A 25,227-nucleotide genomic window follows, 5' to 3' on the forward strand; every position below is an offset into this window, starting at 1 on the left:
AAACAGTGACTCTGTACAGTTACACAGTGAGTGACCCTTTCCCTGAATAAACAGTGACTCTGTACAGTTACACAGTGAGTGACCCTTACCCTGAATAAACAGTGACTCTGTACAGTTACACAGTGAGTGACCCTTACCCTGAATAAACAGTGACTCTGTACAGTTACACAGTGAGTGACCCTTACACTGAATAAACAGTGACTCTGTACAGTTACAGTGAGTGACCCTTACCCTGAATAAACAGTGACTCTGTACAGTTACAGTGAGTGACCCTTACCCTGAATAAACAGTGACTCTGTACAGTTACAGTGAGTGACCCTTACCCTGAATAAACAGTGACTCTGTATAGTTACAGAGTGACCCTTACCCTGAATAAACAGTGACTCTGTACAGTTACACAGTGAGTGACCCTTACCCTGAATAAACAGTGACTCTGTACAGTTACAGTGAGTGACCCTTACCCTGAATATACAGTGACTCTGTACAGTTACAGTGAGTGACCCTTACCCTGAATAAACAGTGACTCTGTACAGTTACAGTGAGTGACCCTTACCCTGAATAAACAGTGACTCTGTACAGTTACAGTGAGTGACCCTCACTCTGAATAAACAGTGACTCTGTAGTTACACAGTGAGCGACCCTTACCCTGAATAAACAGTGACTCTGTACAGTTACACAGTGAGTGACCCTTACCCTGAATAAACAGTGACTCTGTACAGTTACACAGTGAGTGACCCTTACCCTGAATAAACAGTGACTCTGTACAGTTACAGTGAGTGACCCTTACCCTGAATAAACAGTGACTCTGTACAGTTACACAGTGAGTGACCCTTACACTGAATAAACAGTGACTCTGTACAGTTACACAGTGAGTGACCCTTACCCTGAATAAACAGTGACTCTGTACAGTTACAGTGAGTGACCCTTACCCTGAATAAACAGTGACTCTGTACAGTTACACAGTGAGTGACCCTTACCCTGAATAAACAGTGACTCTGTACAGTTACAGTGAGTGACCCTTACCCTGAATAAACAGTGACTCTGTACAGTTACACAGTGAGTGACCCTTACCCTGAATAAACAGTGACTCTGTACAGTTACAGTGAGTGACCCTTACCCTGAATAAACAGTGACTCTGTACAGTTACAGTGAGTGACCCTTACCCTGAATAAACAGTGACTCTGTACAGTTACACAGTGAGTGACCCTTACCCTGAATAAACAGTGACTCTGTACAGTTACACAGTGAGTGACTCTTACCCTGAATAAAGAGTGACTCTGTACAGTTACAGTGAGTGACCCTTACCCTGAATAAACAGTGACTCTGTACAGTTACACAGTGAGTGACCCTTACCCTGAATAAACAGTGACTCTGTACAGTTACAGTGAGTGACCCTTACCCTGAATAAACAGTGACTCTGTACAGTTACACAGTGAGTGACCCTTACCCTGAATAAAGTGACTCTGTACAGTTACACAGTGAGTGACCTTACCCTGAATATACAGTGACTCTGTACAGTTACAGTGAGTGACCCTTACCCTGAATAAACAGTGACTCTGTACAGTTACAGTGAGTGACCCTTACCCTGAATAAACAGTGACTCTGTACAGTTACACAGTGAGTGACCCTTACCCTGAATAAACAGTGACTCTGTACAGTTACAGTGAGTGACCCTTACCCTGAATAAACAGTGACTCTGTACAGTTACAGTGAGTGACCCTTACCCTGAATAAACAGTGACTCTGTACAGTTACACAGTGAGTGACCCTTACCCTGAATAAACAGTGACTCTGTACAGTTACACAGTGAGTGACCCTTACCCTGAATAAACAGTGACTCTGTACAGTTACAGTGAGTGACCCTTACCCTGAATAAACAGTGACTCTGTACAGTTACACAGTGAGTGACCCTTACCCTGAATAAACAGTGACTCTGTACAGTTACAGTGAGTGACCCTTACCCTGAATAAACAGTGACTCTGTACAGTTACACAGTGAGTGACCCTTACCCTGAATAAACAGTGACTCTGTACAGTTACACAGTGAGTGACCCTTACCCTGAATAAACAGTGACTCTGTACAGTTACACAGTGTGTGACCCTTACCCTGAATAAACAGTGACTCTGTACAGTTACAGTGAGTGACCCTTACCCTGAATAAACAGTGACTCTGTACAGTTACAGTGAGTGACCCTTACCCTGAATAAACAGTGACTCTGTACAGTTACAGTGAGTGACCCTTAGCCTGAATAAACAGTGACTCTGTACAGTTACACAGTGAGTGACCCTTTCCCTGAATAAACAGTGACTCTGTACAGTTACACAGTGAGTGACCCTTACCCTGAATAAACAGTGACTCTGTACAGTTACACAGTGAGTGACCCTTACCCTGAATAAACAGTGACTCTGTACAGTTACACAGTGAGTGACCCTTACACTGAATAAACAGTGACTCTGTACAGTTACAGTGAGTGACCCTTACCCTGAATAAACAGTGACTCTGTACAGTTACAGTGAGTGACCCTTACCCTGAATAAACAGTGACTCTGTACAGTTACAGTGAGTGACCCTTACCCTGAATAAACAGTGACTCTGTACAGTTACACAGTGAGTGACTCTTACCCTGAATAAACAGTGACTCTGTACAGTTACACAGTGAGTGACCCTTACCCTGAATAAACAGTGTCTCTGTACAGTTACACAGTGAGTGACCCTTACCCTGAATAAACAGTGACTCTGTACAGTTACAGTGAGTGACCCTTACCCTGAATAAACAGTGACTCTGTATAGTTACAGAGTGACCCTTACCCTGAATAAACAGTGACTCTGTACAGTTACACAGTGAGTGACCCTTACCCTGAATAAACAGTGACTCTGTACAGTTACAGTGAGTGACCCTTACCCTGAATATACAGTGACTCTGTACAGTTACAGTGAGTGACCCTTACCCTGAATAAACAGTGACTCTGTACAGTTACAGTGAGTGACCCTTACCCTGAATAAACAGTGACTCTGTACAGTTACAGTGAGTGACCCTCACTCTGAATAAACAGTGACTCTGTAGTTACACAGTGAGCGACCCTTACCCTGAATAAACAGTGACTCTGTACAGTTACACAGTGAGTGACCCTTACCCTGAATAAACAGTGACTCTGTACAGTTACACAGTGAGTGACCCTTACCCTGAATAAACAGTGACTCTGTACAGTTACAGTGAGTGACCCTTACCCTGAATAAACAGTGACTCTGTACAGTTACACAGTGAGTGACCCTTACACTGAATAAACAGTGACTCTGTACAGTTACACAGTGAGTGACCCTTACCCTGAATAAACAGTGACTCTGTACAGTTACACAGTGAGTGACCCTTACCCTGAATAAACAGTGACTCTGTACAGTTACAGTGAGTGACCCTTACCCTGAATAAACAGTGACTCTGTACAGTTACAGTGAGTGACCCTTACCCTGAATAAACAGTGACTCTGGACAGTTACAGTGAGTGACCCTTACCCTGAATAAACAGTGACTCTGTACAGTTACAGTGAGTGACCCTTACCCTGAATAAACAGTGACTCTGTACAGTTACAGTGAGTGACCCTTACCCTGAATAAACAGTGACTCTGTGCAGTTACACAGTGAGTGACCCTTACCCTGAATAAACAGTGACTCTGTACAGTTAGTGAGTGACCCTTACCGTGAATAAACAGTGACTCTGTACAGTTACACAGTGAGTGACCCTTACCCTGAATAAACAGTGACTCTGTACAGTTACAGTGAGTGACCCTTACCCGGAATAAACAGTGACTCTATACAGTTACTCAGTGAGTGACCCTTACTCTGAATAAACAGTGACTCTGTCTGTAGTGTATGTGCCCGTCTCCCTTGAAGGGAACGATTGAGTGTAACCGTTCACCTTTAAGAGAACTACTTTAGGTGTGGCACTATTTGATTGGCTTCTGTATACGGTAATACCGACAGTGACCACACCAGTATATAAGTGATGTTACAGGATAACTAGGGCAGATTCGCCCTGACCTCTGAATAGTAAAGACCTGTTTGTTTGTACTTCAAAAGTCTGTGTATTTATTTACTGCACAACCCACAGACTTTACAGTGGCGACGAGTCCGATCGTACCCTGCGGCAAGAATAGCAAAGTAACAAAGAGCGTCGAAGAGAGGCAACCGCCCTCGTCGTGCTACCAAAAGAAAACACGAGGCTACAACAGCAGAAAGTGTGGTACTTTACAGAAGCTGGAAGACTAGCAACAAAAGCTTCATCAGCAACAGGCACTGATTACCCTGCTACCACGGTGTGGAGTGAGCCGACCAGCAAGAAACAAGGCGGCCGAAGAGACTGTGAGTAGGGGAAGGGGTAGAAGTATCCGGAGGAGAAGGGCAGAGCACTCGACCTCGGTCGAGGGGGAGCTGTACCGGCCAAAAGTTGGGTCCAACGGCATCGGGTGACAGCCGGACCGCGATCGGCGGGAAAAATCCGGGCAGCGACCGCAGCGCTGAACCTGTGAGTAGGCGCGGGAGGAGAAACCCAGCCGCAGCCGGGGAGGGAAACACCGGTCTGCGAGAGGTCGGGGGAGGCGAACGGGAACCGTGCGGGTGAGAGCCGGGTGCGGAGTGAGAGACTGCGAGGAGCCAGTCCAGCGGCTGAGCTGTTCTCCACCAACGGGGTACTCAGAGCCGGCAAAACCGAACGTGCGGGAGTGGGAGAGCGAACAGGAGCCGAGAACGGGGAGAGAGGCTGCGCGAGAGCCAGTCCAGCGGCTGAACTGTTCTCCACCTACGGAGTACCCAGAGCCGGTAGAACCGAACGTGCGGGAGAGGGAGAGACAGAGCCGAGCACGGGGAGAGAGAGACTGCGCGAGAGCCAGTCCAGCGGCTGAACTGTCCTCCGTTAACGGGGTGTACCCAGCGCCGGTAGAGCCGTGCGGGCGGGAGGAAAAGACAGAGCCGAGTAAGGGGAGCTGTGCGAGAGCCAGCCCAGCGGCTGAACCTGTCCGCTGTGGGGAAAGCGTACCCCTTACACCAGGGAGAAACGCGGAAAGCCGCCATTAGGCGGAGAAGACGACAGAGGCGGGAAACCGCCATTGAAGTGGGCGGGGAGAGAAAGGAAGAGCGGGAAACCGCCATTTTCGCAGGAAAACCGCCATTTTAGAAAAAAAAAGATAATAAGTAATACTTAAAGAAATACTGTGCTGCTTCAAAGAAAGAAAGATGCCTAAGCGAGGGAATATTAACGATTTTAATTCTGAAATAGAAGACTGGGCCACGTACATGGAACGCATAGAGATCTATTGCGAAGCCAACAAAATAGAGGAAGACGACAAGGCGATAACATTGCTAAACTCGATGGGGGCAAAAACATATGGGCTCTTGAAGCATCTAATAGCACCAGCTAAACCAGCGGATCAGACCTTCGAAGAAATTGTGGCTGTGCTGAAGGACCACTTGAACCCCACACCGCTGATGCTGGCTGAACGATTCAAATTCTACGCAAGAACGCAGAGGAAAGACGGAAGCAATGCGGAATACTTGGTCGAACTGCGTAGGCTGGCGAAATACTGCCAGTTCGGAGGGAATTTGACAGAGGCACTGCGGGACAAGTTCGTATGCGGATTGTCCAAAGAAGGAACGCAGAAGCGAATACTGGAAGAAAACGACCTCACACTGGACAGGGCTGTTCTCATAGCTGCATCACACGAAGCCGCAGCGAAAGGAACGGCGGAAATGCAACTAAAGGCGGCGGCACTCGGGGTGGACCAAATTACTTCGAGCACAACAAAATGCTACCGTTGTGGGAAGACAACGCATGACCAGAATCAATGCTGGTTTAAGAACCAAGAGTGTAGGAAATGTGGCAAACTGGGTCACATCGCGAAGGTATGCAGGTCCGGGAAAAAGACCAACAATCAACGGAAGCCACCACAAGAAAAGTACAACAAGGTACACAAGGTGGCTGAAAAGAGTTCAGACGAACAGAATTCAGACTCAGACCCAAACAACCAGGAGCTGGGTAGTCTGAAGATCCACAATGTGGGGAAAGAAACTGATTTACAAACGATTTGGGTCGTACTAAAAATAGCTGGAGTCCAAGTACGAATGGAGCTGGACACTGGATCAGCTCTATCAGTCATCAACCGAAGGGACTACCACCGGCTGTTCTCTCACATACCTTTGAGAAATACCAAGTTCATATTACAGACATACACGGGGCATAATGTATACCCCATGGGGAAAATAAGAGTCAAGGTGAGAGATAGAGGGAAAGAACACCCAAGAATGAATTTGTACGTATTACCTGAGGGAGGACCACCACTTCTAGGACGGGAGTGGATTAAGAAAATAGACATGGAATGGCACTACCTAAAAGCCATAATGAAGGAGGATTCGGTGCAAGCTATCAGCTCAGATTCTGAGATGGATGACGATAAGACCAATTCAAATATGCATGACAAGGCTAAAGGGGACTTGCCGACGATGGGGAAGGAAACAAAGACATGCAGAAAGACTTATGTCACCAAGAAGAATAAAGTTACAGAGCAGAACTCCAGGTTGACAGAGAATTCTGAGCCTGTTCAAGCTAAGGATTCATCCACGACGGAAGAACACCGAGCTCGGACTCAAACTTATGTCAAAGTACGACAACAATTAGAACAGTGGAGTGACCGTCTCGTACAAGAGATGAAAAATATGGAAAAGTTCTGGGACACTGAATGGGAGAACCTGGAAAGACAACAGAGACAGCTAGCTCGAGAAAAGAGCGACCATAGAGCCATCGTGGCCAAGTACCGATCACATCTCCCTGAAACTGTTCAGGAACTAGACTATTTACAGAACGACCTAAAGGAAGAGGAATCTTCAGGAAGCCAGGATTTTATCCCAGTTCATCTCTATGACTCGTTGCAAGCAGAGTGTAACAAGTTGAAGGAACAGTATGAACGGGCCCAGACTACAATCCTGGAAGGGGTTAACTCGGCAACCTCCGAAAAGCTAGTTTTAGTGAAAGCATATGAACAACTAAAGTTTGAACATGAGCGAGAATTACAAAGGCTGCAGGAAATGTTTGATGAGCTCCAGGCCAAGACAGACTCATCGGTAGAGATTCCATCCGTAGATGGAAAATTAGAGGTGGAAGACATAGCAGAACGTGAAATTCAAGATGTCCAAGAACTCGTTAAATTATTGAAGGAAACCCAAGACAAATATGAGGCGGCAATGGCAGAGGTCCAACAACTTGAAGAACATATTCAACTAGGAATCCGGGCAGTGGAAAGAAAGGCCAATGGAAGGAACACAGAGACTGTAGGAATGGCCCCTGATCAGGAGTTAGAGAACACCAAGGTGCAATTTCTTCGAGCGCTTAAAACCAAAGGACCGGAGGAAAGGAAGGTGAAAACATTGGAGGGAAAGGTGGATGAAATGGAGAAGGCGCTAATCCACAGTGTCCCCGTAGAAGAGTTAACGGCCAGCCAACTCTTATACACGCTGAGGGACAAGACTCCAAAATGGGAACACGAGTTTCAGGTTTCAAAGGGAAAGAATTCGGAGCTTCCAAAAGTCACGGAGAGAGCTGAGGGGGCAACACAGCTTGCACATGGATGTCAAAAGTATGCTGAATTGCGTCAAGGGGAGCAGAAGAATGCGGAAACAGCTACTTCAGTAGAAGGATTAAATAGCCTGATAACGGAATCCCCGATGGAAGGGAAGGTATTGAACTCACAAATGAGGCCAGGCGTGAAGGAATGGCAGACATCCCAGGAAGAGCGGGATGAATATGAATGCTTGAAGAAGTCTTTTCAAGAAAGATGGTCAGAGAAGGAACCACCGTCGGCTAACGTCCAGTTGGATAAGAAGGAAGTAGAAGGGCCCCTCACTGGCCTAACTCAGGACGACCCCGAATACTATCCTGACCTATTGAGTGACACTGAATATTACGAGGATCTGGTCTGCCCAGTTTGTGATGAAAACTCCCAAAGTACAGAAATCCGCATGAAGCACTTAAGGTCTAATGAACATAGAGAGTTGGTGGCGCTACAGATGGCCGCAGAGAAAGGAGCTCCGAGAGTTTCAAAAAGGCAGAAAAGAAAAAGAAGAAGCAGGAGATAATAACTGTCTAAAATACTACCATCTCAGGCGGGACACCATGAAAGGAGCTAAATTAGTTGAAAACCCAAAAATTATCAAGACAGCCAGTTGGTTGTAAAAGTCCGCACTGCTGGTTCAACAGGACGGAAGGTCAAGCTGTTACGTTAAGAAAAAGGCTATGGAGGAGTCACGCTAGCCATGTGAACCGGCTACACCAAAGAGATGCTGTTCGGAATGAGTCAAGATCAGAGACTGAACCTGTGAACTGTTTCCGCAGAGACTGAACCTGTGAACTGTTCCCACCGAAAGTATATCTGTAAACTGTTTTATATGACGTTGACTCCACCGGAATTATCCCTGTAAATTGTTTGTTCTCCACCGAGAGTATATCTGTAAATTGTTATGTGAAGTTGAAGATATGAATGTTTAACGGGGACCCTGTAAGTAATAAGCTAAAAAGGGAGGATTGTAGTGTATGTACCCGTCTACCTTTAAGGGAACGATTGAGTGTAACCGTTCACCTTTAAGAGAACTACTTTAGGTGTGGCACTATTTGATTGGCTTCTGTATACGGTAATACCGACAGTGACCACACCAGTATACAAGTGATGTTACAGGATAACTAGGGCAGATTCGCCCTGACCTCTGAATAGTAAAGACCTGTTTGTTTGTACTTCAAAAGTCTGTGTATTTATTTACTGCACAACCCACAGACTTTACACTGTCCAGTTACAATGAGTGACCCTTACCCTGAATAAACAGTGACTCTGTACAGTTACACAGTGAGTGACCCTTACCCTGAATAAACAGTGACTCTGTACAGTTAGTGAGTGACCCTTACCCTGAATAAACAGTGACTCTGTACAGTTACAGTGAGTGACTCTTACCCTGAATAAACAGTGACTCTGTACAGTTAGTGAGTGACCCTTACCCTGAATAAACAGTGACTCTGTACAGTTAGTGAGTGACCCTTACCCTGAATAAACAGTGACTCTGTACAGTTACAGTGAGTGACCCTTACCCTGAATAAACAGTGACTCTGTACAGTTACAGTGAGTGACCCTTACCCTGACTAAACAGTGACCCTGTACAGTTACAGTGAGTGACCCTTACCCTGAATAAACAGTGACTCTGTACAGTTACAGTGAGTGACCCTTACCCTGAATAAACAGTGACTCTGTACAGTTACACAGTGAGTGACCCTTACCCTGAATAAACAGTGACTCTGTACAGTTACACAGTGAGTGACCCTTACCCTGAATAAACAGTGACTCTGTACAGTTACAGTGAGTGACCCTTACCCTGAATAAACAGTGACTCTGTACAGTTACAGTGAGTGACCCTTACCCTGAATAAACAGTGACTCTGTACAGTTACACAGTGAGTGACCCTTACCCTGAATAAACAGTGACTCTGTAGTTACACAGTGAGTGACCCTTACCCTGAATAAACAGTGACTCTGTACAGTTACACAGTGAGTGACCCTTACCCTGAATAAACAGTGACTCTGTACAGTTACACAGTGAGTGACCCTTACCCTGAATAAACAGTGACTCTGTACAGTTACACAGTGAGTGACCCTTACCCTGAATAAACAGTGACTCTGTACAGTTACAGTGAGTGACTCTTACCCTGAATAAACAGTGACTCTGTACAGTTACAGTGAGTGACCCTTACCCTGAATAAACAGTGACTCTGTACAGTTACACAGTGAGTGACCCTTACCCTGAATAAACAGTGACTCTGTACAGTTACACAGTGAGTGACTCTTACCCTGAATAAACAGTGACTCTGTACAGTTACAGTGAGTGACCCTTACCCTGAATAAACAGTGACTCTGTACAGTTACACAGTGAGTGACCCTTACCCTGAATAAACAGTGACTCTGTACAGTTACAGTGAGTGACCCTTACCCTGAATAAACAGTGACTCTGTACAGTTACACAGTGAGTGACTCTTACCCTGAATAAACAGTGACTCTGTACAGTTACAGTGAGTGACTCTTACCCTGAATAATCAGTGACTCTGTACAGTTACACAGTGAGTGACCCTTACCCTGAATAAACAGTGACTCTGTACAGTTACACAGTGAGTGACCCTTACCCTGAATAAACAGTGACTCTGTACAGTTACAGCGAGTGACCCTTACCCTGAATAAACAGTGACTCTGGACAGTTACAGTGAGTGACCCTTACCCTGAATAAACAGTGACTCTGTACAGTTACAGTGAGTGACCCTTACCCTGAATAATCAGTGACTCTGTACAGTTACAGTGAGTGACCCTTACCCTGAATAAACAGTGACTCTGTCCAGTTACAGTGAGTGACCCTTACCCTGAATAAACAGTGACTCTGTACAGTTACACAGTGAGTGACCCTTACCCTGAATAAACAGTGACTCTGTACAGTTACACAGTGAGTGACCCTTACCCTGAATAAACAGTGACTCTGTACAGTTACACAGTGAGTGACCCTTACCCTGAATAAACAGTGACTCTGTACAGTTACACAGTGAGTGACCCTTACCCTGAATAAACAGTGACTCTGTACAGTTAGTGAGTGACCCTTACCCTGAATAAACAGTGACTCTGTACAGTTAGAGTGAGTGACCCTTACCCTGAATAAACAGTGACACTGTACAGTTACAGTGAGTGACCCTTACCCTGAATAAACAGTGACTCTGTACAGTTACAGTGAGTGACCCTTACCCTGAATAAACAGTGACTCTGTACAGTTACACAGTGAGTGACCCTTACCCTGAATAAACAGTGACTCTGTACAGTTACAGTGAGTGACCCTGACCCTGAATAAACAGTGACTCTGTACAGTTACACAGTGAGTGACCCTTACCCTGAATAAACAGTGACTCTGTACAGTTACAGTGAGTGACCCTTACCCTGAATAAACAGTGACTCTGTACAGTTACAGTGAGTGATCCTTACCCTGAATAAACAGTGACTCTGTACAGTTACAGTGAGTGACCCTTACCCTGAATAAACAGTGACTCTGTACAGTTACACAGTGAATGACCCTTACCCTGAATAAACAGTGACTCTGTACAGTTACACAGTGAGTGACCCTTACCCTGAATAAACAGTGACTCTGTACAGTTACACAGTGAGTGACCCTTACCCTGAATAAACAGTGACTCTGTACAGTTACACAGTGAGTGACCCTTACCCTGAATAAACAGTGACTCTGTACAGTTACACAGTGAGTGACCCTTACCCTGAATAAACAGTGACTCTGTACAGTTACACAGTGAGTGACCCTTACCCTGAATAAACAGTGACTCTGTACAGTTACACAGTGAGTGACCCTTACCCTGAATAAACAGTGACTCTGTACAGTTACACAGTGAGTGACCCTTACCCTGAATAAACAGTGACTCTGTACAGTTACACAGTGAGTGACCCTTACCCTGAATAAACAGTGACTCTGTACAGTTACACAGTGAGTGACCCTTACCCTGAATAAACAGTGACTCTGTACAGTTACAGTGAGTGACCCTTACCCTGAATAAACAGTGACTCTGTACAGTTACACAGTGAGTGACCCTTACCCTGAATAAACAGTGACTCTGTACAGTTACAGTGAGTGACCCTTACCCTGAATAAACAGTGACTCTCTACAGTTACACTGTGAGTGACCCTTACCCTGAATAAACAGTGACTCTGTACAGTTACACAGTGAGTGACCCTTACCCTGAATAAACAGTGACTCTGTACAGTTACACAGTGAGTGACCCTTACCCTGAATAAACAGTGACTCTCTACAGTTACACAGTGAGTGACCCTTACCCTGAATAAACAGTGACTCTGTACAGTTACAGTGAGTGACCCTTACCCTGAATAAACAGTGACTCTGTACAGTTACAGTGAGTGACCCTTACCCTGAATAAACAGTGACTCTGTACAGTTACAGTGAGTGACTCTTACCCTGAATAAACAGTGACTCTGTACAGTTACACAGTGAGTGACCCTTACCCTGAATAAACAGTGACTCTGTACAGTTACAGTGAGTGACCCTTACCCTGAATAAACAGTGACTCTGTACAGTTACACAGTGAGTGACCCTTACCCTGAATAAACAGTGACTCTGTACAGTTACAGTGAGTGACCCTTACCCTGAATAAACAGTGACTCTGTACAGTTACAGTGAGTGACCCTTACCCTGAATAAACAGTGACTCTGTACAGTTACACAGTGAGTGACCCTTACCCTGAATAAACAGTGACTCTGTACAGTTACAGTGAGTGACCCTTACCCTGAATAAACACTGACTGTGTACAGTTACAGTGAGTGACCCTTACCCTGAATAAACAGTGACTCTGTACAGTTACACAGTGAGTGACCCTTACCCTGAATAAACAGTGACTCTGTACAGTTACAGTGAGTGACCCTTACCCTGAATAAACAGTGACTCTGTACAGTTACAGTGAGTGACCCTTACCCTGAATAAACAGTGACTCTGTACAGTTACAGTGAGTGACCCTTACCCTGAATAAACAGTGACTCTGTACAGTTACAGTGAGTGACCCTTACCCTGAATAAACAGTGACTCTGTACAGTTACAGTGAGTGACCCTTACCCTGAATAAACAGTGACTCTGTACAGTTACACAGTGAGTGACCCTTACCCTGAATAAACAGTGACTCTGTACAGTTACAGTGAGTGATCCTTACCCTGAATAAACAGTGACTCTGTACAGTTACACAGCGAGTGACCCTTACCCTGAATAAACAGTGACTCTGTACAGTTACACAGTGAGTGACCCTTACCCTGAATAAACAGTGACTCTGTACAGTTACACAGTGAGTGACCCTTACCCTGAATAAACAGTGACTCTGTACAGTTACACAGCGAGTGACCCTTACCCTGAATAAACAGTGACTCTGTACAGTTACACAGTGAGTGACCCTTACCCTGAATAAACAGTGACTCTGTACAGTTAGTGAGTGACCCTTACCCTGAATAAACAGTGACTCTGTACAGTTACACAGTGAGTGACCCTTACTCTGAATAAACAGTGACTCTGTACAGTTACAGTGAGTGACCCTTACCCTGAATAAACAGTGACTCTGTACAGTTACAGTGAGTGACCCTTACCCTGAATAAACAGTGACTCTGTACAGTTACAGTGAGTGACCCTTACCCTGAATAAACAGTGACTCTGTACAGTTACAGTGAGTGACCCTTACCCTGAATAAACAGTGACTCTGTACAGTTAGTGAGTGACCCTTACCCTGAATAAACAGTGACTCTGTACAGTTACAGTGAGTGACCCTTACCCTGAATAAACAGTGACCCTGTACAGTTACAGTGAGTGACCCTTACCCTGAATAAACAGTGACTCTGTACAGTTACACAGTGAGTGACCCTTACCCTGAATAAACAGTGACTCTGTACAGTTACAGTGAGTGACCCTTACCCTGAATAAACAGCGACTCTGTACAGTTACACAGTGAGTGACCCTTACCCTGAATAAACAGTGACTCTGTACAGTTACACAGTGAGTGACCCTTACTCTGAATAAACAGTGACTCTGTACAGTTACACAGTGAGTGACCCTTACCCTGAATAAACAGTGACTCTGTACAGTTACACAGTGAGTGACCCTTACCCTGAATAAACAGTGACTCTGTACAGTTACACAGTGAGTGACCCTTACCCTGAATAAACAGTGACTCTGTACAGTTACAGTGAGTGACCCTTACCCTGAATAAACAGTGACTCTGTACAGGTACAGTGAGTGACCCTTACCCTGAATAAACAGTGACTCTATACAGTTACAGTGAGTGACCCTTACCCTGAATAAACAGTGACTCTGTACAGTTACACAGTGAGTGACCCTTACCCTGAATAAACAGTGACTCTGTACAGTTATACAGTGAGTGACCCTTACCCTGAATAAACAGTGACTCTGTACAGTTACACAGTGAGTGACCCTTACCCTGAATAAACAGTGACTCTGTACAGTTACACAGTGAGTGACCCTTACCCTGAATAAACAGTGACTGTACAGTTACAGTGAGTGACTCTTACCCTGAATAAACAGTGACTCTGTACAGTTACACAGTGAGTGACCCTTACCCTGAATAAACAGTGACTCTGTACAGTTACAGTGAGTGACCCTTACCCTGAATAAACAGTGACTCTGTACAGTTACACAGTGAGTGACCCTTACCCTGAATAAACAGTGGCTCTGTACAGTTACAGTGAGTGACCCTTACCCTGAATAAACAGTGACTCTGTACAGTTACACAGTGAGTGACCCTTACCCTGAATAAACAGTGACTCTGTACAGTTACACAGTGAGTGACCCTTACCCTGAATAAACAGTGACTCTGTACAGTTACACAGTGAGTGACCCTTACCCTGAATAAACAGCGACTCTGTACAGTTACAGTGAGTGACCCTTACCCTGAATAAACAGTGACTCTGTACAGTTACAGTGAGTGACCCTTACCCTGAATAAACAGTGACTCTGTACAGTTAGTGAGTGACCCTTACCCTGAATAAACAGTGACTCTGTACAGTTACAGTGAGTGACCCTTACCCTGAATAAACAGTGACTCTGTACAGTTACACAGTGAGTGATCCTTACCCTGAATAAACAGTGACTCTGTACAGTTACAGTGAGTGACCCTTACCCTGAATAAACAGTGACTCTGTACAGTTAGTGAGTGACCCTTACCCTGAATAAACAGTGACTCTGTACAGTTACACAGTGAGTGACCCTTACCCTGAATAAACAGTGACTCTGTACAGTTACACAGTGAGTGACCCTTACCCTGAATAAACAGTGACTGTACAGTTACAGTGAGTGACTCTTACCCTGAATAAACAGTGACTCTGTACAGTTACACAGTGAGTGACCCTTACCCTGAATAAACAGTGACTCTGTACAGTTAGTGAGTGATCCTTACCCTGAATAAACAGTGACTCTGTACAGTTACACAGTGAGTGACCCTTACCCTGAATAAACAGTGACTCTGTACAGTTAGTGAGTGACCCTTACCCTGAATAAACAGTGACTCTGTACAGTTACACAGTGAGTGACCCTTACCCTGAATAAACAGTGACTCTGCACAGTTACACAGTGAGTGACCCTTACCCTGAATAAACAGTGACTCTGTACAGTTACACAGTGAGTGACCCTTACCCTGAATAAACAGTGACTCTACAGTTAGTGAGTGACCCTTACCCTGAATAAACAGTGACTCTGTACAGTTACACAGTGAGTGACCCTTACCCTGAATAAACAGTGACTCTGTACAGTTACACAGTGAGTGACCCTTACCCTGAATAAACAGTGACTCTGTACAGTTAGTGAGTGACCCTTACCCTGAATAAACAGTGACTCTGTACAGTTACACAGTGAGTGACCCTTACCCTGAATAAACAGTGACTCTGTACAGTTACAATGAGTGACCCTTACCCTGAATAAACAGTGACTCTGTACAGTTACAGTGAGTGACCCTTACCCTGAATAAACAGTGACTCTGTACAGTTACAGTGAGTGACCCTTACCCTGAATAAACAGTGACTCTGTACAGTTAGTGAGTGACCCTTACCCTGAATAAACAGTGACTCTGTACAGTTACAGTGAGTGACCCTTACCCTGAATAAACAGTGACCCTGTACAGTTACAGTGAGTGACCCTTACCCTGAATAAACAGTGACTCTGTACAGTTACACAGTGAGTGACCCTTACCCTGAATAAACAGTGACTCTGTACAGTTACAGTGAGTGACCCTTACCCTGAATAAACAGCGACTCTGTACAGTTACACAGTGAGTGACCCTTACCCTGAATAAACAGTGACTCTGTACAGTTACACAGTGAGTGACCCTTACTCTGAATAAACAGTGACTCTGTACAGTTACACAGTGAGTGACCCTTACCCTGAATAAACAGTGACTCTGTACAGTTACACAGTGAGTGACCCTTACCCTGAATAAACAGTGACTCTGTACAGTTACACAGTGAGTGACCCTTACCCTGAATAAACAGTGACTCTGTACAGTTACAGTGAGTGACCCTTACCCTGAATAAACAGTGACTCTGTACAGGTACAGTGAGTGACCCTTACCCTGAATAAACAGTGACTCTATACAGTTACAGTGAGTGACCCTTACCCTGAATAAACAGTGACTCTGTACAGTTACACAGTGAGTGACCCTTACCCTGAATAAACAGTGACTCTGTACAGTTATACAGTGAGTGATCCTTACCCTGAATAAACAGTGACTCTGTACAGTTACACAGTGAGTGACCCTTACCCTGAATAAACAGTGACTCTGTACAGTTACACAGTGAGTGACCCTTACCCTGAATAAACAGTGACTGTACAGTTACAGTGAGTGACTCTTACCCTGAATAAACAGTGACTCTGTACAGTTACACAGTGAGTGACCCTTACCCTGAATAAACAGTGACTCTGTACAGTTAGTGAGTGATCCTTACCCTGAATAAACAGTGACTCTGTACAGTTACACAGTGAGTGACCCTTACCCTGAATAAACAGTGACTCTGTACAGTTACACAGTGAGTGACCCTTACCCTGAATAAACAGTGACTCTGTACAGTTACACAGTGAGTGACCCTTACCCTGAATAAACAGCGACTCTGTACAGTTACAGTGAGTGACCCTTACCCTGAATAAACAGTGACTCTGTACAGTTACAGTGAGTGACCCTTACCCTGAATAAACAGTGACTCTGTACAGTTAGTGAGTGACCCTTACCCTGAATAAACAGTGACTCTGTACAGTTACAGTGAGTGACCCTTACCCTGAATAAACAGTGACTCTGTACAGTTACACAGTGAGTGATCCTTACCCTGAATAAACAGTGACTCTGTACAGTTACAGTGAGTGACCCTTACCCTGAATAAACAGTGACTCTGTACAGTTACACAGTGAGTGACCCTTACCCTGAATAAACAGTGACTCTGTACAGTTACACAGTGAGTGACCCTTACCCTGAATAAACAGTGACTCTACAGTTAGTGAGTGACCCTTACCCTGAATAAACAGTGACTCTGTACAGTTACACAGTGAGTGACCCTTACCCTGAATAAACAGTGACTCTGTACAGTTACACAGTGAGTGACCCTTACCCTGAATAAACAGTGACTCTGTACAGTTAGTGAGTGACCCTTACCCTGAATAAACAGTGACTCTGTACAGTTACACAGTGAGTGACCCTTACCCTGAATAAACAGTGACTCTGTACAGTTACAATGAGTGACCCTTACCCTGAATAAACAGTGACTCTGTACAGTTACAGTGAGTGACCCTTACCCTGAATAAACAGCGACTCTGTACAGTTACAATGAGTGACCCTTACCCTGAATAAACAGTGACTCTGTACAGTTACAGTGAGTGACCCTTACCCTGAATAAACAGCGACTCTGTACAGTTACACAGTGAGTGACCCTTACCCTGAATAAACAGTGACTCTGTACAGTTACACAGTGAGTGACCCTTACCCTGAATAAACAGTGACTCTGTACAGTTACAGTGTGAGTGACCCTTACCCTGAATAAACAGTGACTCTGTACAGTTACAGTGAGTGACCCTTACCCTGAATAAACAGTGACTCTGTACAGTTACACAGTGAGTGACCCTTACCCTGAATAAACAGTGACTCTGTACAGTTACACAGTGAGTGACCATTACCCTGAATAAACAGTGACTCTGTACAGTTACAGTGAGTGACCCTTACCCTGAATAAACAGTGACTCTGTACAGTTACAATGAGTGACCCTTACCCTGAATAAACAGTGACTCTGTACAGTTACAGTGAGTGACCCTTACCCTGAATAAACAGCGACTCTGTACAGTTACACAGTGAGTGACCCTTACCCTGAATAAACAGTGACTCTGTAGTTACAGTGAGTGACCCTTACCCTGAATAAACAGTGACTCTGTACAGTTACAGTGAGTGACCCTTACCCTGAATAAACAGTGACTCTGTACAGTTACACAGTGAGTGACCCTTACCCTGAATAAACAGTGACTCTGTACAGTTACAGTGAGTGACCCTTACCCTGAATAAACAGTGACTCTGTACAGTTACACAGTGAGTGACCCTTACCCTGAATAAACAGTGACTCTGTACAGTTACACAGTGAGTGACCCTTACCCTGAATAAACAGTGACTCTGTACAGTTACACAGTGAGTGACCCTTACCCTGAATAAACAGTGACTCTGTACAGTTAGTGAGTGACCCTTACCCTGAATAAACAGTGACTCTGTACAGTTACAGTGAGTGACCCTTACCCTGAATAAACAGTGACTCTGTACAGTTACACAGTGAGTGACCCTTACCCTGAATAAACAGTGACTCTGTACAGTTACAGTGAGTGACCCTTACCCTGAATAAACAGTGACTCTGTACAGTTACACAGTGAGTGACCCTTACCCTGAATAAACAGTGACTCTGTACAGTTACACAGTGAGTGACCCTTACCCTGAATAAACAGTGACTCTGTACAGTTAGTGACCCTTACCCTGAATAAACAGTGACTCTGTACAGTTACAATGAGTGACCCTTACCCTGAATAAACAGTGACTCTGTACAGTTACAATGAGTGACCCTTACCCTGAATAAACAGTGACTCTGTACAGTTACAGTGAGTGACCCTTACCCTGAATAAACAGCGACTCTGTACAGTTACACAGTGAGTGACCCTTACCCTGAATAAACAGTGACTCTGTACAGTTACAGTGAGTGACCCTTACCCTGAATAAACAGTGACTCTGTACAGTTACACAGTGAGTGACCCTTACCCTGAATAAACAGTGACTCTGTACAGTTACAGTGAGTGACCCTTACCCTGAATAAACAGTGACTCTGTACAGTTACAGTGAGTGACCCTTACCCTGAATAAACAGTGACTCTGTACAGTTACAGTGAGTGACCCTTACCCTGAATAAACAGTGACTCTGTACAGTTACACAGTGAGTGACCCTTACCCTGAATAAACAGTGACTCTGTACAGTTACACAGTGAGTGACCCTTACCCTGAATAAACAGTGACTCTGTACAGTTAGTGAGTGACCCTTACCCTGAATAAACAGTGACTCTGTACAGTTACACAGTGAGTGACCCTTACCCTGAATAAACAGTGACTCTGTACAGTTACACAGTGAGTGACCCTTACCCTGAATAAACAGTGACTCTGTACAGTTACACAGTGAGTGACCCTTACCCTGAATAAACAGTGACTCTGTACAGTTACACAGTGAGTGACCCTTACCCTGAATAAACAGTGACTCTGTACAGTTACAGTGAGTGACCCTTACCCTGAATAAACAGTGACTCTGTACAGTTACAGTGAGTGACCCTTACCCTGAATAAACAGTGACTCTGTACAGTTACACAGTGAGTGACCCTTACCCTGAATAAACAGTGACTCTGTACAGTTACAGTCAGTGACCCTTACCCTGAATAAACAGTGACTCTGTACAGTTACAGTGAGTGACCCTTACTCTGAATAAACAGTGACTCTGTACAGTTACACAGTGAGTGACCCTTACCCTGAATAAACAGTGACTCTGTACAGTTACAGTGAGTGACCCTTACCCTGAATAAACAGTGACTCTGTACATTTACACAGTGAGTGACCCTTACCCTGAATAAACAGTGACTCTGTACAGTTACACAGTGAGTGACCCTTACCCTGAATAAACAGTGACTCTGTAGTTACAGTGAGTGACCCTTACCCTGAATAAACAGTGACTCTGTACAGTTACACAGTGAGTGACCCTTACCCTGAATAAACAGTGACTCTGTACAGTTACACAGTGAGTGACCCTTACCCTGAATAAACAGTGACTCTGTACAGTTAGTGAGTGACCCTTACCCTGAATAAACAGTGACTCTGTACAGTTACAGTGAGTGACCCTTACCCTGAATAAACAGTGACTCTGTACAGTTACACAGTGAGTGACCCTTACCCTGAATAAACAGTGACTCTGTACAGTTACACAGTGAGTGACCCTTACCCTGAATAAACAGTGACTCTGTACAGTTACACAGTGAGTGACCCTTACCCTGAATAAACAGTGACTCTGTACAGTTACAGTGAGTGACCCTTACCCTGAATAAACAGTGACTCTGTACAGTTACACAGTGAGTGACCCTTACCCTGAATAAACAGTGACTCTGTACAGTTACACAGTGAGTGACCCTTACCCTGAATAAACAGTGACTCTGTACAGTTACACAGTGAGTGACCCTTACCCTGAATAAACAGTGACTCTGTACAGTTACACAGTGAGTGACCCTTACCCTGAATAAACAGTGACTCTGTACAGTTACACAGTGAGTGACCCTTACCCTGAATAAACAGTGACTCTGTACAGTTACAGTGAGTGACCCTTACCCTGAATAAACAGTGACTCTGTACAGTTACAGTGAGTGACCCTTACCCTGAATAAACAGTGACTCTGTACAGTTACAGTGAGTGACCCTTACCCTGAATAAACAGTGACTCTGTACAGTTACAGTGAGTGACCCTTACCCTGAATAAACAGCGACTCTGTACAGTTGCACAGTGAGTGACCCTTACCCTGAATAAACAGTGACTCTGTACAGTTACACAGTGAGTGACCCTTACCGTGAATAAACAGTGACTCTGTACAGTTACACAGTGAGTGACCCTTACCCTGAATAAACAGCGACTCTGTACAGTTGCACAGTGAGTGACCCTTACCCTGAATAAACAGTGACTCTGTACAGCTACACGCCGAGTGATCCTGGAAACTAACGGTCGACTCACCGAGAATGTTGAGCCTTGCCCTCCGTGACCTCAGCCCGACCTGCGTCGCCTGGCATTCGTAAACAGCGTCGTCTTCGAGCTGTGCTGGTTCGATCTGCAGATTGTGCTCGCCAACACTCAGCTCCCCGCTGATGGAATACCGTGACCAGCCTGACCGCGCGGGATCGGACAACAGGAAACCGAGAGTTAGTACACTGTCCGCTGCCACACTGGGTGCTCGGGGCCTTGGACCCTCAGCTCGGGCCGTGCCCTTCCCCCCTGCCCCCCGAGGGCGTGTCACTTACCCGGGAGGTCGCGCTCCCCTCCGAGCGCCAGCCCGTCCTTGGTCCACTGGACCATGCCCCGATACCCGCTGACCACACAGCTCAGGGTCACGGATTGTCCAGCAACTACCACCTGGTCTGAGGGCTGCTGGGAGAAGTCGGCCGCATGTCCTGAGGGCAGAGCAAAAGTCAGAGGTCAACGTGGGGGTCGAGAGGCCCCGAAACATAGAAACATAGTAAAATAGGAGCAGGAGTCGGCCATTTGGCCCTTCGAGCCTGCTCCGCCATTCAATATGATCATGGCTGATCCTCTATCTCAATCCCATATTCCCGCTCTCTCCCCATACCCCTTGATGCCTTTTGTGTCTAGAAATCTATCGATCTCCTTCTTAAATATATTCAGTGACTTGGCCTTGACTAATAACAAATCTTTCCCTCCCTCCCTCTCTTAATCTCCCTCTGTCTCTCTCTCTCACTTCTTCTCTCTGTCTCCCTCTCTCTCCCTCCCTCCCTCTATCTCTCTCTCACTCACTACCCCTCTCTCTTTCTCTGTCTCTCCTGTCTCCCTCCCACTCCCTCTCTTACTCACCCTCCTTCTCTCTCACCCTCCTTCTCTCTCTCACCCCCTCTCTGTCTCCCTGTCTCTCTCTCTCTCACCCCCTCTCTCTCTCTGTCTCTGTCTCACTCTCTGTCTCTCTCTCTCCCTGTCTCTCTCTCTCTCTCCCTGTCTTTCTCTCTGTCTCACCCCCTCTCTCTCTCTGTCTCCCTGTCTCTCTCTCTGTCTCTCTCCCTGCCTCTCTCTGTCTCTCAGTCTCTCTCCCTGTCTCTCTCTCTGTCTCTCTCTCTCTCTCCCTGTCTCTCTCCCTGTCTCTCTCCCTGTCTCTCTCTCTCTCTGTCTCTCTCCCTGTCTCTCTCCCTGTCTCTCTCCCTGTCTCTCTCCCTGTCTCTCTCCCTGTCTCTCTCCCTGTCTCTCTCCCTGTCTCTCTCCCTGTCTCTCTCCCTGTCTCTGTCTCTCTCTCTGTCTCTCTCTCTGTCTCTCTCTCTGTCTCTCTCTCTGTCCGTCTCTCTGTCCGTCTCTCTCTCTCTCCCTGTCTCTCTCTCTCTCCCTGTCTCTCTCTCACCCTGTCTCTCTCTCTGTCTCTCAGTCTCTCTCCCCGTCTCTCTCTCTGTCTCTCTCTCTCTCTCTCTCTCTCTGTCTCCCTGTCTCTCTCTCTCTCCCTGTCTCTCTCTCTGTCTCTCTCTCTCTCTCACCCTGTCTCTCTCTCTGTCTCTCTGTCTCCCTGTCTCTCTCTCTCGCCCTGTCACTCTCTCCTGGCCCCCTCCCACTCTATCTCTTTCTCTCACTCCCTCGCGCTCTTTCTCACTCTATGCCTCCCTCTATCTCTCTTTCACTATGCCTAGTTCCATATTTTACACTCCAGTAATATCCATGTTGCACGGGCTGCCCTGTGATTTCCCCTTCCCTCCCAGGCAACCAGTTCAGGCCTCTGTGTGTGTGTGTGTCTGTGTGTGTGGGGCGCTGAGTCCTCGGGAAACCCCAGGCCCATGGCCAGCAGGAAGTAGCGGGTGTCCTACCCACCAACAAACTACACCCCCACACAGGGTCCACCCAGCTCAGGGAGCAGGGAAACTCCAGGGTGCAGGCTTGGCGGGGAACACGAGGCCCGATCACCTCCGCAACGGCTGACGGTCTTGGCGCTTTCCATCCCACTATATAAAGGGAGACAGAGAGAGAAAGAGAGAGAGATTCTCAGTCAATGAACCTTTCAGTTATGACCTGGGACCCCTCATTCAGGAATCATTAGCGACAGATCTCTGGGCATTTATTGTGCATGAACAGTTCATTAGAACAGAAAAACCCAGCACAAAAGACGCACTCTGTGCTCTGTGTGTTATCCGCCTATTATTCCATTCTTCTGTGAGTCTCTCACCGTCTGTTTAAGACTCTCTCCTTCACGTGAGAAACTAAAGGAATCATTCAGCATTCAGTGCTCCGGTTTGACAGCTGTGCAAAAGCCTAGTTCTTTCAGGATTCCTGGGCTCAATTCACAGCAACTGGTATCTCTCCGCCCCCTCCCACATTAACACTGGGAGCAGGAAGGCTTGTCTCAGCCCATCATCCATCTCCCAGGATCAGGGGCAGGGAAGGTGACAAGGAATCAGCGCATTGTGCTATCAACTAACTGCACCCGTACCCCAGTGAGAGTCATTGTGTGTGGGACCCGTACCCCAGTGAGAGTCAGTGTGTGTGGAACCCGTACCCCAGTGAGAGTCAGTGTGTGTGGAACACGTACCCCAGTGAGAGTCAGTGTGTGTGGAACCCGTACCCCAGTGAGAGTCAGTGTGTGTGGAACCCGTACCCCAGTGAGAGTCAGTGTGTGTGGAACCCGTACCCCAGTGAGAGTCAGTGTGTGTGGAACCCGTACCCCAGTGAGAGTCAGTGTGTGTGGGACCCGTACCCCAGTGAGAGTCAGTGTGTGTGGAACCCGTACCCCAGTGAGAGTCAGTGTGTGTGGAACCCGTACCCCAGTGAGAGTCAGTGTGTGTGGAACCCGTACCCCAGTGAGAGTCAGTGTGTGTGGAACCCATACCCCAGTGAGAGTCAGTGTGTGTGGAACCCGTACCCCAGTGAGAGTCAGTGTGTGTGGAACCCGTACCCCAGTGAGAGTCAGTGTGTGTGGAACCCATACCCCAGTGAGAGTCAGTGTGTGTGGACCCGTACCCCAGTGAGAGTCAGTGTGTGTGGAACCCGTAACCCAGTGAGAGTCAGTGTGTGTGGAACCCTTACCCCAGTGAGAGTCAGTGTGTGTGGAACCCGTACCCCAGTGAGAGTCAGTGTGTGTGGAACCCGTACCCCAGTGAGAGTCAGTGTGTGTGGAACCCGTACCCCAGTGAGAGTCAGTGTGTGTGGGACCCGTACCCCAGTGAGAGTCAGTGTGTGTGGAACTCGTACCCCAGTGAGAGTCAGTGTGTGTGGAACCCGTACCCCAGTTAGAGTCAGTGTGTGTGGAACCCGTACCCCAGTGAGAGTCAGTGTGTGTGGGACCCGTACCCCAGTGAGAGTCAGTGTGTGTGGAACCCGTACCCCAGTGAGAGTCAGTGTGTGTGGAACCCGTACCCCAGTGAGAGTCAGTGTGTGTGGAACCCGTACCCCAGTGAGAGTCAGTGTGTGTGGAACCCGTACCCCAGTGAGAGTCAGTGTGTGTGGAACCCGTACCCCAGTGAGAGTCAGTGTGTGTGGAACCCGTACCCCAGTGAGAGTCAGTGTGTGTGGAACCCATACCCCAGTGAGAGTCAGTGTGTGTGGACCCGTACCCCAGTGAGAGTCAGTGTGTGTGGAACCCGTAACCCAGTGAGAGTCAGTGTGTGTGGAACCCTTACCCCAGTGAGAGTCAGTGTGTGTGGAACCCGTACCCCAGTGAGAGTCAGTGTGTGTGGAACCTGTACCCCAGTGAGAGTCAGTGTGTGTGGAACCCGTACCCCAGTGAGAGTCAGTGTGTGTGGAACCCGTACCCCAGTGAGAGTCAGTGTGTGTGGAACCCGTACCCCAGTGAGAGTCAGTGTGTGTGGATGATCTGGTCATTTATCACAATGCTGTTTGTGGGAGCTTGCTGTGCGCAAATTGGCTGTCGTGTTTCTGACATTCTAACATGGACCGCACTTCAAAAAGACTCCATTGGCTGTGAAGCGCTTTGGGATGTCCTGAGGACGAGAAAGGCGCTATAGAAATGCGAGTCTTACTTTCTGGGCCGAATGGCCTCCTTCTTTGGTGCACCATTCTATGATTCCATGATATCCCGCTGTCCTCTCACTGTGATTGCTTTCACTCCATGGTTATATCTTTTGTTTTATTGGTTCCTGGGACGTGGGCGTCACTGACAAGGCCGGCATTTATTGCCCATCCCTAGTCGCCCCTGGAGAAGGTGGTGGTGAGCCGCGTTCTTGAACCGCTGCAGTCCGTGTGGTGAAGGTACTCCCACAGTGCTGTTAGGGAGGGAGTTCCAGGATTTTGGCCCAGCGACGATGAAGGAACGGCCGATATATTTCCAAGCCAGGATGGTGTGTGACTTGGAGGGGA

At 46.5% G+C, this 25,227-nt stretch overlaps 1 protein-coding gene across 1 annotated transcript in view; it reads right to left on the minus strand.

Moving 5' to 3' along the window:
* kirrel2 (kirre like nephrin family adhesion molecule 2) overlaps positions 1 to 25,227 on the minus strand; it is a 67,041-nt gene that overhangs the window by 28,008 nt on the left and 13,806 nt on the right. The window contains exons 2-3 of the mRNA XM_086002483.1: positions 21,171 to 21,320; positions 20,887 to 21,036 (exon numbers count right to left, since the gene is read on the minus strand). Of these exons, the coding sequence (XP_085858609.1) occupies positions 20,887 to 21,036; positions 21,171 to 21,320 (300 nt within the window). The remainder of the gene's footprint in view (positions 1 to 20,886; positions 21,037 to 21,170; positions 21,321 to 25,227) is intronic.

This window comes from Somniosus microcephalus, chromosome 12 (genome assembly GCF_052327205.1).
Source record: "Somniosus microcephalus isolate GS21.2 chromosome 12, FLI_Smic_1.0, whole genome shotgun sequence".
In the NCBI taxonomy this organism is placed as follows: Eukaryota; Metazoa; Chordata; class Chondrichthyes; order Squaliformes; family Somniosidae; genus Somniosus; species Somniosus microcephalus.